General features: G+C 39.7%; 2 protein-coding genes across 2 annotated transcripts in view; one reads left to right on the forward strand and one right to left on the reverse strand.

The window, feature by feature from the left end:
* Positions 1 to 12685, reverse strand: part of sem1 (SEM1 26S proteasome subunit) — a 48550-nt gene that overhangs the window by 22882 nt on the left and 12983 nt on the right. The window lies entirely within an intron of this gene.
* dlx6a (distal-less homeobox 6a) lies at positions 9296 to 11694 on the forward strand. Its single transcript, XM_083680179.1, has 3 exons — positions 9296 to 9798; positions 10438 to 10631; positions 10935 to 11694. Exons 1-3 carry the CDS (start codon positions 9489 to 9491, stop codon positions 11172 to 11174), a joined length of 744 nt encoding a protein of 247 aa, XP_083536305.1. The 5' UTR covers positions 9296 to 9488; the 3' UTR covers positions 11175 to 11694.

The following is a 12685-nucleotide window of genomic DNA, read 5'->3' on the forward strand; positions in this document are numbered from 1 at the left end:
CACGTGACAAGAAAACCACATTGACTAAATGCTGTGATACATACTCCATATCAGGGCTTGGCAGTGGTAGTCATGACAATACAGTAGGCTGTAGATAGCTATCTTGCTATAAGGCGACTTGCTATCAAGGTGATTCCCTCAACTTAATCTCACCAACTTTATATTTAAGGTGAGAAAGTCACCATCATGTTAAACGCACCAAGCTGGAGTAATAAGTCTAGTTTTATCCAGTTTGCATGTTGATCCAATGCTAACTGCTCTCGTTTGAAACCAATGTTATCAGGTTTTTTCATACCAATTGCAAAAGATGATGACGAAGTTAAATAAGAAAAAATATATTTTTTAAACCATTATTAGCCAAAAGTCAGCAAGGCATCAACAACAGCCATTGTTTCTGACTTTTGATTAATTGCAGCAACGGTTTAATCACATTCATCCCTTAATTGCCCCTTCAGTCACTTTGATTGAATAAGCCCTTTGGTGAGCTTTAAAGGGAGCACAGATCAAGAAGTGAAGTCCAATCAATGGTCCAGGTGAAGAAAATCAATTTAATTCAGTAGGCCCACTGGGAGCTTAACATACAGAGTATATATGTACATGTAAGACACAATATGATGTTCTGCTCAACTTAACAATATGAGCACTAACTTCTTATACTACATTCTAACAAAGGCCCTCCTTAAGGGAGGAATCATTTTCAGCCTATTATGATTAAACACACATCTCACATTTAGATAGAAAGTTATGGTACACAAGCTTTGAGGCCGATTCCCCAAATATCACTGCTCAGGTGACTGCACGAGCCTAGGATCATGTCTCATCAGCCAGGGCCACATAATGCCAGTCATTTCCTGTGTTGCTAACTGCCTTTTTGATAGTGTTCTTGAGCGTCCTGTTCATTCTTTGCACCTTTCCTAAACTCTCAGGATGGTACGGGATCTGGAGTTTTTGTTTTACTCCTAGCATTCGGAGGGAGGGGCGTTCCCATGGCCTCCTGGGGGGTGTGAAGCCATCCTCGGGTGGCCATCTTGTGTCTCAGATCTTCCTCCTCCCTTCTCGCCTGTCCTTCACTGCCCCCTCCTTTGGCAAAGCATATTTCTTTTCCATGTTCAGGTTTGCCACAGTTGGTGCCGTTCTTCCTCGGCATTCTACATTTTTTTGCCCCAGTGACCTCCCTTGTTGCCGTAGTTATAGCATTCCGTGCTGAGGCCAGCTGTCATAGCGCTTGCCTGTTGGCCTGTTTTCGTCGTGTCCGGGAGCCTCCACTCCCACGGCGGCCGTGATCTGGCTATTTGACCCCAAATAGGTGCTGTCTCTGACACTTTTCTCTGTCGCAACACTTCTTATACTCCATTCTATCAAAGGTCCTAATTAAGGCAGGAATCACGATTAGCCTATCATGATTAAACACATGTCGCACAATTAGGTGAAAGTTATGGCACACAAGCATTTGGGCCGATTCCCCAAATGTGACTGCATAGATGACTGCTGCAACTATGTGACTAGGTGGGGGGAGGGGAGCCCAGCAAAAACCCAAGCAAAATCAAAAATGTCAAAAGTCAAAGTACTTAAAATGTATAAAATGCTATCAAGCTACAATTAAACATGTGCAGATCTTTACCCTTCAGTCCTTTCAGCTTTAATGCATTTCCAAGGCCAATGATCACAGTGATGGCCTACCTGCATCCCGGTACAATGGACAGGCTAAAACCCTCTCCTTCACATGGCAGTTTGAATTAATGAAAATAACAGCTTGGGAACATTCCAGGCAACATTTTTTTTATTAAATTATATGGCTAGCGATACAAATGATCTCCCATAGTGACCAGAAAACTAATGGTCTTTGATCCAGACCTCAGGAAGTCAACATCCATCCTCGAGATCAGGGCTTAGTGCAGATTACACATCTCTGTTTAAAGGAATGAACACTAAATTAATTGACTGTCTTGCTTGGCCACTTCCCTGGAAGATCTCTTTTTCAAAACTGAATTATTTACATTCTAGCATTGCCACTATGATGTTATTAACATGATAATATAGGAAATAATTATGTAAAATGTGTATGAAAGCAATATAGGGCCACCACACCATATTCTTACAATAGTATTCAACTTGCTTCCATGTACCGCACAGCATATGAATTGTTGGTTATGTTTTGTTTGATACAGTTCATGCATTGTTTTGTATGAAGATGAAGTTGTTAGGATTGCATATGTAGGTATCTTTGTGGACACAGTCTAGGTGAAAGGGACATACTATTAGCATGTTTAAGCATTAAGATGACTTCCATTTGTACAAAAGAGACTGACATTATTATTGGCCATGAGAAAAACCTTGTTGAAAATGTAGTTTCAGGTAGGTGTTTTTTGAAGCATTAGACAAAGGTTTAGAAATATCATCTGACAACTCCAGCAATCCAGTTTTCATGAGAACCTTGTCAGCCCCATGAATAACACAGGTTGTCCATCACAGGGCATTTGACCAGGTGTGACTTTTTTTTCTTCGCCTTTTTCCACCTGAGCTCACATTTGTGCTCTTAAATTTCAAGCTCCTTTTTGTTGTAGGCAATCCATTGTTCGTACAACTTCCTCTTGTGTTCTCACTTTGGTCAGAGCAACTCTTGTTTGATCACAGTGTATTTTGCAGATATTTAAGGTCTATACTCACTGTGCAATTGGCTCTGCTTTAGGATCTCTTCACCTATTCCATTGTGTCTTGATTTCTTTGGAATGTATTGAGTGTTTTTGGTTTGGAGGGTTGGAATTTACAACACAGCCAAAATTAGTCTATATTTTTTTTTTTACATAGTTCTGTATTTTCTGCAGTGGTATAGATTTGTATATTGGTTGTTGTTGACTATTGTTACAGACAGCTTGTTGAATAGTAGTTCTTGTTATTTGTTTATGTTCCAAGCTGTATGTCTCATCTATCATTAGACCTGAGGTTTCCACACCACATAACCTATGTTTACTTTATCCCTTCTAGAGGTTGCAGCGTAGCTTATGTTTCCTGTGGGTGTTGATGTCATTAGGTTTGTTCACACCCCAGATCTGAACCCACATACCGTATGTAGGTCGCAGGAGACATTGTCTGATGCAAATATCAATGAGCATATCAGAATCTCACCAAAAGCTGGTCATGGTGAAAAAGTAAAACGTTGACGGAACGATTTACATTGATATAATTTCTGTACTTTTTAATGAATTATAGGATTATTTATTTTGAGAAATAAACATCAGCAAAAACGAACTTTTCTGCTTTCCATGTCCTCGAGTCAGCCTAATAAAACCATTTGACGCAAGATGTGTTATCTTTTTCGTTTTTTATCATTCTGAAAATGCTCTTTGACGACAGGGGTGAGAATTTGAGTCTGCTATCCCAGATATTAAGGTATGCGATGATCTATCTCATGAATTACCCCAATTTGGCATCCCATGATTTGCCCCAAGTCTTGCGTTTCGCAACGTGTAAGCAATAGAGAATTAATGCATTGCAGTGATTGTATTTTAGGCGGATTATTATGGGATATTGCGTGGGTTCGAGACGCGTACGCTAGAAATACCCCGTTGGAGTTTAGCCACCTGCTTTTTCCGTCTCATAGCCTATCCAAAGCACAATAATTCCCCCTCAGATGATAGACTCGCCACAGGATCTCTCCATGCTACTAAAGATGAGTATGTAGATTTGTGTTTTCTAGCACGAGATCAGATGCGCATTATCAGAGACTCGACGGATTAAAGGATGGTTCAAAGATGATCAGTTGCACCATGTTAGCTCACACCCAAACCAGACAAACTGTTACGGGGAACCTGCATGGGAAATAAACTGCCACATGGTTGCTGCCTTTTATCACCCGTGTGTGTGTGTGTGTGTGTGTGTGTGTGTGTGTGTGTGTGTGTGTGTGTGTGTGTGTGTGTGTGTGTGTGTGTGAATATAATGGCTGATAACAGTAATACAGTAGTAATAATAATAATAACAACAATGATATAATAAAATTGTTATTGTTTTATGATACATTCAAACTATAAATAAAACCATTCGGGATGCAATAGGCCGATAGATTGTCAGCTGCTCTTTGGTCCAATTGCCCTGACTTTGAAAAGGAAATGTGTAGGCTAGTTAAACCAGTCTTGGAAGTAGCCTAGTGGGTTCGGATTTGCACGTATGAGAGTATACCCTAAATATGTCGGTTTCTGCACGTCTCAACAACGATGTGTGATCGTTGAAAGATTACATGAAATCCCAACATTATTCGACTGAAATCAGTCAAAAGTAGCAATAAATGATAAGCTGCGGTTAGGTGTTATCCCACACAGGATATAATAAAGAAGTCTGAAATGTTTTTCTTAAAAAGTTGTCTTTGCTTCTTGTTCTTTTTGGTGTTTTCCCCAGCAGACAAAAAGCATGCATACCGTCTTCAAAACTGCAATGATAATGTACAGCAGGCTATAAATATAGCGGATAAAAGACATAGGCCTATGGCATTGAAAATATTATGAAAACGGCGGCTATGATCAACAGATGGATAGGCTCTCCAATTATATTTCAGGAGGTTTGAAAATAAATTATTGCCTTTGAAGTAGCCTACATAAGAAGGATATGTGATTTGCAAGTGTTGAACTAGAGGCCTCGCTCGGTGTGGCTGCAAACGAAAAATTACAAAATGAAAAAAGGGCTCACGGCAGGAAAAAGGGATCTTTGTTTGCCCCTCTTTGTTTACCAGGGGATTTTTTTTCATTTTACTAATTCATTTCAATGGCTTTCAAACTGGAAAATGGAAATGTTGCTCTTGCCCTCTATTTCAGCAGCAGCGTGCTGGCAACAGAGCAATTTTCTATCATCAGGGATAAACGGCATCGAACAGTACATTCTGATAAAAAGCCCATGATTGCTGGCCATCCTGTCTGTCATCTCCCGGCGAAATCCTCTCCTTCAAGCCCGAGCTGTGTGCTGTCAGACCTAATAATGTCGCGTATTAAATCGAGAGAAGAAAAGCCTACACCCAGTGTTCTTATTTGTCCCCAAAATGTGTTTCGGCAGACCTAGAAGATGACAGCAGCTTAATTTAGATTAGTAGACATATTGGTGGAAAAATACCTAAGCCTAAATCAGTGATAGGCCCAAATCATAAATCTTCCTTTACATGGATTGCAGACACTGTTAGGATATTGGCTGAGAGAGAATTAGGCTATGTAGGCCTCCCAGAAGCTTCATGACATGTTTATTATCAGTGTGTTCTCAATATTTGTTATAAACATGCACCTGAAATCGAAATATGAAAACTACTGGGAGAAAGATGACCCCTTGATAAATGTCAGAACATTTGTATGAGGTTGGCGATTGGCGATTGTGCACACTTGCAAGTGTGCTGAAGAATGAAGTGGGACACAAGTTGCATTGACTGTAAATAACCTTAGCGATCAATTCTGTGTTTTTGTATTAGCCTAATCATAAAAAAATATGAAGAAGGAAAAGTATCTAAAATCGTTTAATTAGTGTTTTTAATTGTTCATTTCGAGAGCTTATCGTATTTTAGTTCAAGGCTACTTCAGTTAACAGAGTAATCATTTACGTAAACATCGAGTGTTTCCAGGGATGGCCAGAAAAAGAAACAAACAGCCTTAATTAAAACCCTTGGTTGAGTCACCTTTCTGTGCGGTTTCAACAGCGTTGAATGAAATTCATTTGGGTAAGAGAGGCTGTTAAGACCCAATGGTGCAGGTCCTTGTTGTTTTTTTTAGACCCCTGCCATCGATCGTCAGTCGATTGTCCTATACAGCAAACACCCTGCTGTTAACCAGAGAGACATATTGCAAATAACTAGGCTTTTTGGGATAGTACCTTTTCAATATCACTCTTTTAGAAAATTGAAAAAGATCCCAATTTTTTGTGAATGTGGATATTTAAGATATACATAAGAGTCAACAATGCATTGGTATTATGCTTTGTTATTAAAATGTTTGTGTCTTCACACTGCTCATAAAATATTTTAGTCAGACTCAATAAAGGATCCGTAGATATATAGGCCTTGATGACGTTCACATTCCACATTTTGTGTGCACATTCGCTGTGCGTAAAAGTTTGTGCGCTGCGCTACAGTGTGCGCTGGGAGAGTCCTGCTGTGTAGCTTCTCTGCTAGAACCACGGATTGGGAATGCCGTCTGGTAATGTCTGGGAGACTGCGGATGCTTTCCCCTTCTGATTTCTATTACGGTGACCCATGTTAAAATAGCGACAGCTGCGTGTGGTATCCATCTGCGTTCGCTTTCCCCTCGCCACTTCCCTCACTCGCAGCGATGGAGATCCATCGACGCCTGCATGTCTGTGAAGAGCCTAGTGGGTTTGAATTATAAAGAAGGGAGACACTTTTAACTGCTTCTGCTGGACTGGCAAGTCCCTATCCCAAACCCTATCAAGGAGGTGGCTTTCCATGCAGTCAATAGCTGTTAGGGCGACTGACCACAAAGTCCCAAGCACTTGGAGGAAATATGACTGCGTTTTGTGCGAATACAATGTTAACACTCAAAAATGATTAACATATGTCGTAATTTTAAAGACACATAAAACGTCACGCACAGACACCCCATAGTCACTCACTCACTCAAGAACTGAAGAATATGCAGTCACGCAAATTAAGCAAGTTATTAGCAAATGATGTATTTTATTTACTTTTTATTATTATTGTAATAATGTCATGTTGCTCAACAAGCCTATTTTTTTTGTGTACAACCTGTATCAATTTTCCTAACCATTGTATCATTGTTTCTTTCTTTTAGGGAAATCCCATGACTAATTAAAGACCACTTCTGTAAATCATCACAACGATTGATTATGCTGAAGGTCAATCTGATCACCTACTCAGGAAAAAGCTGAATGTTGTTCATTTTTCTCAATACTCATTAACATGTGTTTAATATGTATGTATGAATTTTTGTATGTATGTATGCATGCATGTATGTGTGTGTGTGTGTGTGTGTGTGTGTGTGTGTGTGTGTGTGTGTGTGTATGTGTGTGTGTGTGTGTGTGTGTGTGTGTGTGTGTGTGTGTGTGTGTGTGTGTGAGTGTGAATGTATTTTCGTATGTATAGGTCCATGTATTTATGTAGGTTCAACGATGTATGCATGTTTGTCATCATGTATTCATTTTCATTTCAGTATTTCATTTTTTATAGCAGATCAAAAGTAGTCTATAGGCTATTCACATAGCCTGTGAATCGTGTGATGGTAGACTATTGGCGACCAGTAATATTTACACATAACACATTTGCTTTCCTCCAAAATTGAGCCATTTTCCGTTTTGATCAACAAAACCTATAATGTTGCTTCAACAATCTAATTTCCCAAAATAATCGGCATGTCCACCACTGCATCGATGCGTATTTCCCTACGCAAAACTAGTAGGCCTTGTTATAATATAATACATTTGCATTGAATTGTTTACAGAAACTATGGCATGACATAATCTTCATCACTTCACAGACTGCATATTTCAGGAGGGAAATTGATCGTCATTCCATTGAGTTCTCAGTCTTTTACTGCTTTTCATCACCTCAATTAATCTCAATTTTGCCGATGTAGGAAGCTTCCTATCACGCCTGAGGTATTCTAAACTTCCACATTACACATGTTCAAAGGTAGTAAAGCTGTCACAGTAGGTAGGTGATGCTGAGGTCTCTTCAAATGGTAATAAACTATATGATGTCTCAACTAATCACACAGCGAGATAGAGAAGCCTTAACGTTTAGCTTGTAGGCTACCATTCAAAGCAGATTAGAAAAGGTATGGATCTGGTTTCTCTCCTGCGTGTCAAAGTGGAACACGGGATGAGGCATAGGCTACTATGTTAGATCATCCAAGGATGACGACGATGCTTTTTAGATCCCATGTAAAGCCATTACTTTATGCGCCTTAAAGTGACTGAGAATGCCATTGTTTATCTCAGAAGGTTAACTCAGCAAAAATCTATATAGCCAAAACCACATGTAAAAGACTTGTTTCTTACCTACAATTTTGTGTCCATAAGGAAGTATCCTTAACTGTTTTTCTTCGTTTCTTTTATGATTACCTATTTAAAAGTATGATATTATTGAATATATTTCATATGTAGGCTACAAACTATCTCTGTGCTCCTCGCTTGGTTCACTGCTGTAAAATGATTATCCGGCTGGGTTGTGCACTTTTAAATCCCACAAAGTAAATAACAACCCTGGAAATAATAGCAAGGTACCAAGTTCTTGTTATAGAAAGGGAGAAAATTGAAACTAAACGCTGCATTTAGACAACCATTTTTGATAAGAGGATAATTGAGGCGACACTGGCGTATAATTAGGGGATAATTTATGCTATATCCACGTTTATTTCCACCTCCCAAAATAAACCTAGTCCATAATCATCACAGGCGAATTGTTCTTAATTTTATAGCTTCAATTTGAATAAAGTGTGGTTAATCAAAGAGGTTTTGGTTATAACTGATTGCGACCATAATTACTTTTCCATCACCATTTTGAAATAAATGAATACCACACTATGAAAAAAATGTATTGACAATTAAATTAAAAATAAGGAAAACGTGACATCAGCCTAGAACTGAGAGACCGTTTTATATGCCATATATTTGTATTGATAGTTTATATTGGAATAGAATTTGCCAAACCGCGAACAGTGTAGGGCCTATAATTTGCATATATTTAGGACCATGCATACTTTTTTATTTCAACTGAGATAAATGATGCTGTCATCTTAACACGACATCCATCCTTCATATCTGCAATGCAGTTATTGTCTAACACCGGTCTTGTTATTTGATGCGTCGCACATAATTGCCATTGTCTGAATTACTTTAATAATGTGGCCATAATGACGATTGTCGGTCTCAACGACGTTTGAGGAAAATGTGTGAGTAGCCGGTAGGGTTATGATATGGGGGAAATAAAATGATATTTATTCATTAGGTTAAATCAAATTGTGTGGTATGTTGTTTGTGGGTTTGTGGTTTAATCCTAAACAACATTTACTATCCCTAAGGGTTTAAACAATTATACAAGATCCGTGCGTTTGACTTAGATGTCTGTAGGAATTAAGAGACTCTCCCACCATATTTCCCCATGGTTGTGGCTGCGGTGGGAGCTGGTAAGGTGGGTTAACTCGCACTGAAGTCTCCGTGAAGCACAGAGCTGATGACGTTGGGGTGAATGACCAATCGGAAGGCGCTGCCCTTTGGAGATAAACCATTTTACTTGTAGTGTCTGCATCAAGTCTGGAAGCAAGGACTAAATTTTAACAGAATCCACCTTAAAATCTCTGCCTTAACTTATGCCAACCTTCCGCCATACCGATCGAGAATATCAGAGGAGAAAAAAACAAGCCACTGGGAAATTCGAGTGTTAATAGGACAATATCTGTTCGCGGAAGAGAGGGAGACAACAACACAGCGAGATAACCCATTTGGACTTGAGAGAGGGGGTGAGTGCTCTCAAGGCAGAAAATTTGATGATGACCATGACTACGATGGCTGACGGTCTGGAGGCTCAGGACTCGTCCAAGTCTGCTTTCATGGAGTTTGGTCAGCAGTCTCACTCACAGCAAAGCTCCCCGTCGATGGCCGCCAGCCACTACCCACTGCACTGTCTCCATTCCGGGTCTCATCCTCACCATCAGCACGATAACTCCCCGTACTCCGGTACGAATTCGTACAACAGGTCGCTACCTTACTCCTACGTGAGCCATCCCCACCACAGCCCGTACCTGCCGTCTTACCACAGTAACACTACTGGCGGTCAGACAAGGTTAGACGGCACAGGTAAGACACGTTTTTCATTAACAAAATCACTTTTTCGTCGTGCTATCAGTGCATGCGCCGAATTTGATCGAAACGATAATCCAAGGACAAAATGATGTCAGAAATTCGGTGGAATTCTGAATGGTTGAAATTGTGCGTAAAGGACATTGTGCGTAAAGGATATCAATGTTCTATGTAGCCTATTTTCTATGTCGATGTTCGGTTTATAATGCCTCACTGTGGAACACTCCCCTCAGTTCCCACATTCTAAACTCACATTCTAACTATCCATAATGACAACCGTGAAATTATTAGGCTATTCGTGGAACAGCCAGGCTACTTTCATTGAACGATGTAATTAACATATAATTGACATGTCATTGCTAAATATCCTAAATATGACAGAGGATTCAAGGAGGCGTAGTGGTGGACTGAATTGAGCGTATCTGGCATGTGAATGTATCAGTCGTCTGGATATAATATAGTTTCATTCAGTTTAACATTATTGTCTTCCCCGTAGACCTTTTTGGACATTGCAAGTGCTAATGGCCATATTTGAAAGTACACAATTAAGAAGAGAATCTGGGCAAACATGTTATGGCATAGTCAATTTGGTTTGGCCTCGATTATGCAGCCTAACGTTACCTTTTTTTGTTGCAGAGCAGCAGAAAACGACAGTGATTGAAAACGGAGAAATTCGTTTCAATGGGAAAGGCAAGAAGATTCGCAAACCCCGAACGATTTATTCTAGTTTGCAGCTTCAAGCTCTAAATCACCGTTTCCAACAAACACAGTATCTCGCACTGCCAGAACGCGCAGAGCTGGCTGCCTCACTCGGACTAACACAGACGCAGGTATTTATTTAATTTATTGTTAGGCCTAGTAACATACTTTATTATTGTTGTTGTTGTTATTTTTAATAATAATAATAATTATTATTATTATTATTATTATTAATAATAGCAATATTATTAGTATTATTAGGTAGGCCCAGTTGTTCTTGTTTCTGTTGTTTTCTTTTAATCGATTGTTAGGCCTGTACGCACAGAAATATTACAATAATGCAATCCTTCATATGCTGTAGGCCTAGACCTATTGTGCAGAATATTGGCCTGAATATCAGATTTTCTGTTATCGCCCTCCTTTTTTTCATGCAGGTAAAGATATGGTTTCAGAATAAGAGGTCAAAGTTCAAGAAGCTGCTGAAGCAAGGTGGCAACCCGCAGGAGATGGACACTGCACCTGGTTCCATCGCCTTGTCTCCCCGCTCTCCAGCAATTCCTCCAATATGGGACGTTTCGGCGTCCACCAAAGGAGTAAATATGCCGGCTAACAGCTACATGCCCGGGTATTCTCACTGGTACTCATCGCCACATCAAGAGTCAATGCAGAGATAGACTGCGTAGGGCGGGAAGGCCCGAGGTCTAATTGGATAGGTTCTAATCTTCATTGTTTTGCCTGCACAATTGATCTGCCGTATCGAGACTGAATCGTGTGTCCTGTTCGAACAGAGAGATTCCCTGGAGACTGGCTCGGCACTCGTTAAGGATAGGCTAATTGAGGGCAGGCCTCTCTGATATGACACATGGTAAAGGAACTAATTGTATTAACTTACCAATGGCTGTTCAGTGGAGTTGCCTTTATTATGCTTTTATTCATGTCAACATTTGACTGTCAATATACCAAATATATCACTGACATTTAGCCTGCCAGGGCAAGAACTGGGGGCAAGAACTGGATGCACTCACGACTTGTTGCGCGTGGAACATGCCATGATATATTGATGGACTCTCGACTGCTCTTTGACTGGTTGTTTCTTGAACATGCAAAACAAAGCAATTTGTCTGTCTGTAAATATATTAAGCGATTTTAGTTGTACATACACTTTTTATGTTATAAATGGAGTAAACCATGACTTAAAACAAAGTCTCGTGTTCTAGTTCTCTGCATTGAAATGATAACGTTTGATATGTGCATGGCCTATTTCTTCACTGACATGTTTTATATGATTCTCGACAAGGTGTATGATTGATATGATCCATTCTGGACAACGTGTAGGCGGCCTTCCTTTACATTATTTTCAAAAAACATTTACAGGCTAGATTTATTTCTCACAATGTGTTTCCTTTTTGTATTTACAGTACAGTAAGATTTTAAATGCACTGCAAACCAACAATTCACAATATGGATTGTGAAATACAAACAGCGGGCTATACAGGAAATTAACTTACCCTATATTGCTCCTCTCTCTGCATTTATCCCGCGAACGATGGTCGTCCCATGTCCAGTTAATCTTGTAATTTTCTGCCTCAATTATTAGAAGTATTGACAAAATGTTTTTCTCCTCTCTCCTCGTCCTAATGCAAGGCGCTAAATGCCAAGCTCCATGGGGATCGATCTTGAACAAAGCATCCAGCTGCAGTCCCGTTCAATATGAAGGAGATATTTGGGACAATTTATGGGTTTTATCCAAGTGAGGTTTTTTTCCTATTCTCATAAATGCAGGCATAATTAGGGTAATTTTTGATGTAGCCCGCTGATTACAGCGTTTTTACCGTCAAAGATAATTACCTGTAATTTTCTACCACTTTTAATACTAAAAGGCATCTTTATTTGGATTTGAGGTAGCACAGACGGAACAAAAGATCAGAATTATTCGGTTATTCATATACAAATTGCTGAGAGCAGTGAACGCTTGGGATATTATCTGAAATTACAATGTTGAAAAGAAGAATGAAAAAGCTTCTGCAGCTGTCAAGTCGTGGATGCCCCACTGGCCCTGGCACACAGAATACCTGACCTGTTCCCCAAAACCCATACAGGCTACGACACCGTTTGAATAATGTGCATCTTCGACGTGCGACAGTATGATATTTTAAAACGTTTGTATGGCGAGTGACCCATGCAG

This window comes from Argentina silus (genome assembly GCF_951799395.1).
Source record: "Argentina silus genome assembly, chromosome: 11".
Taxonomy (NCBI): domain Eukaryota; kingdom Metazoa; phylum Chordata; class Actinopteri; order Argentiniformes; family Argentinidae; genus Argentina; species Argentina silus.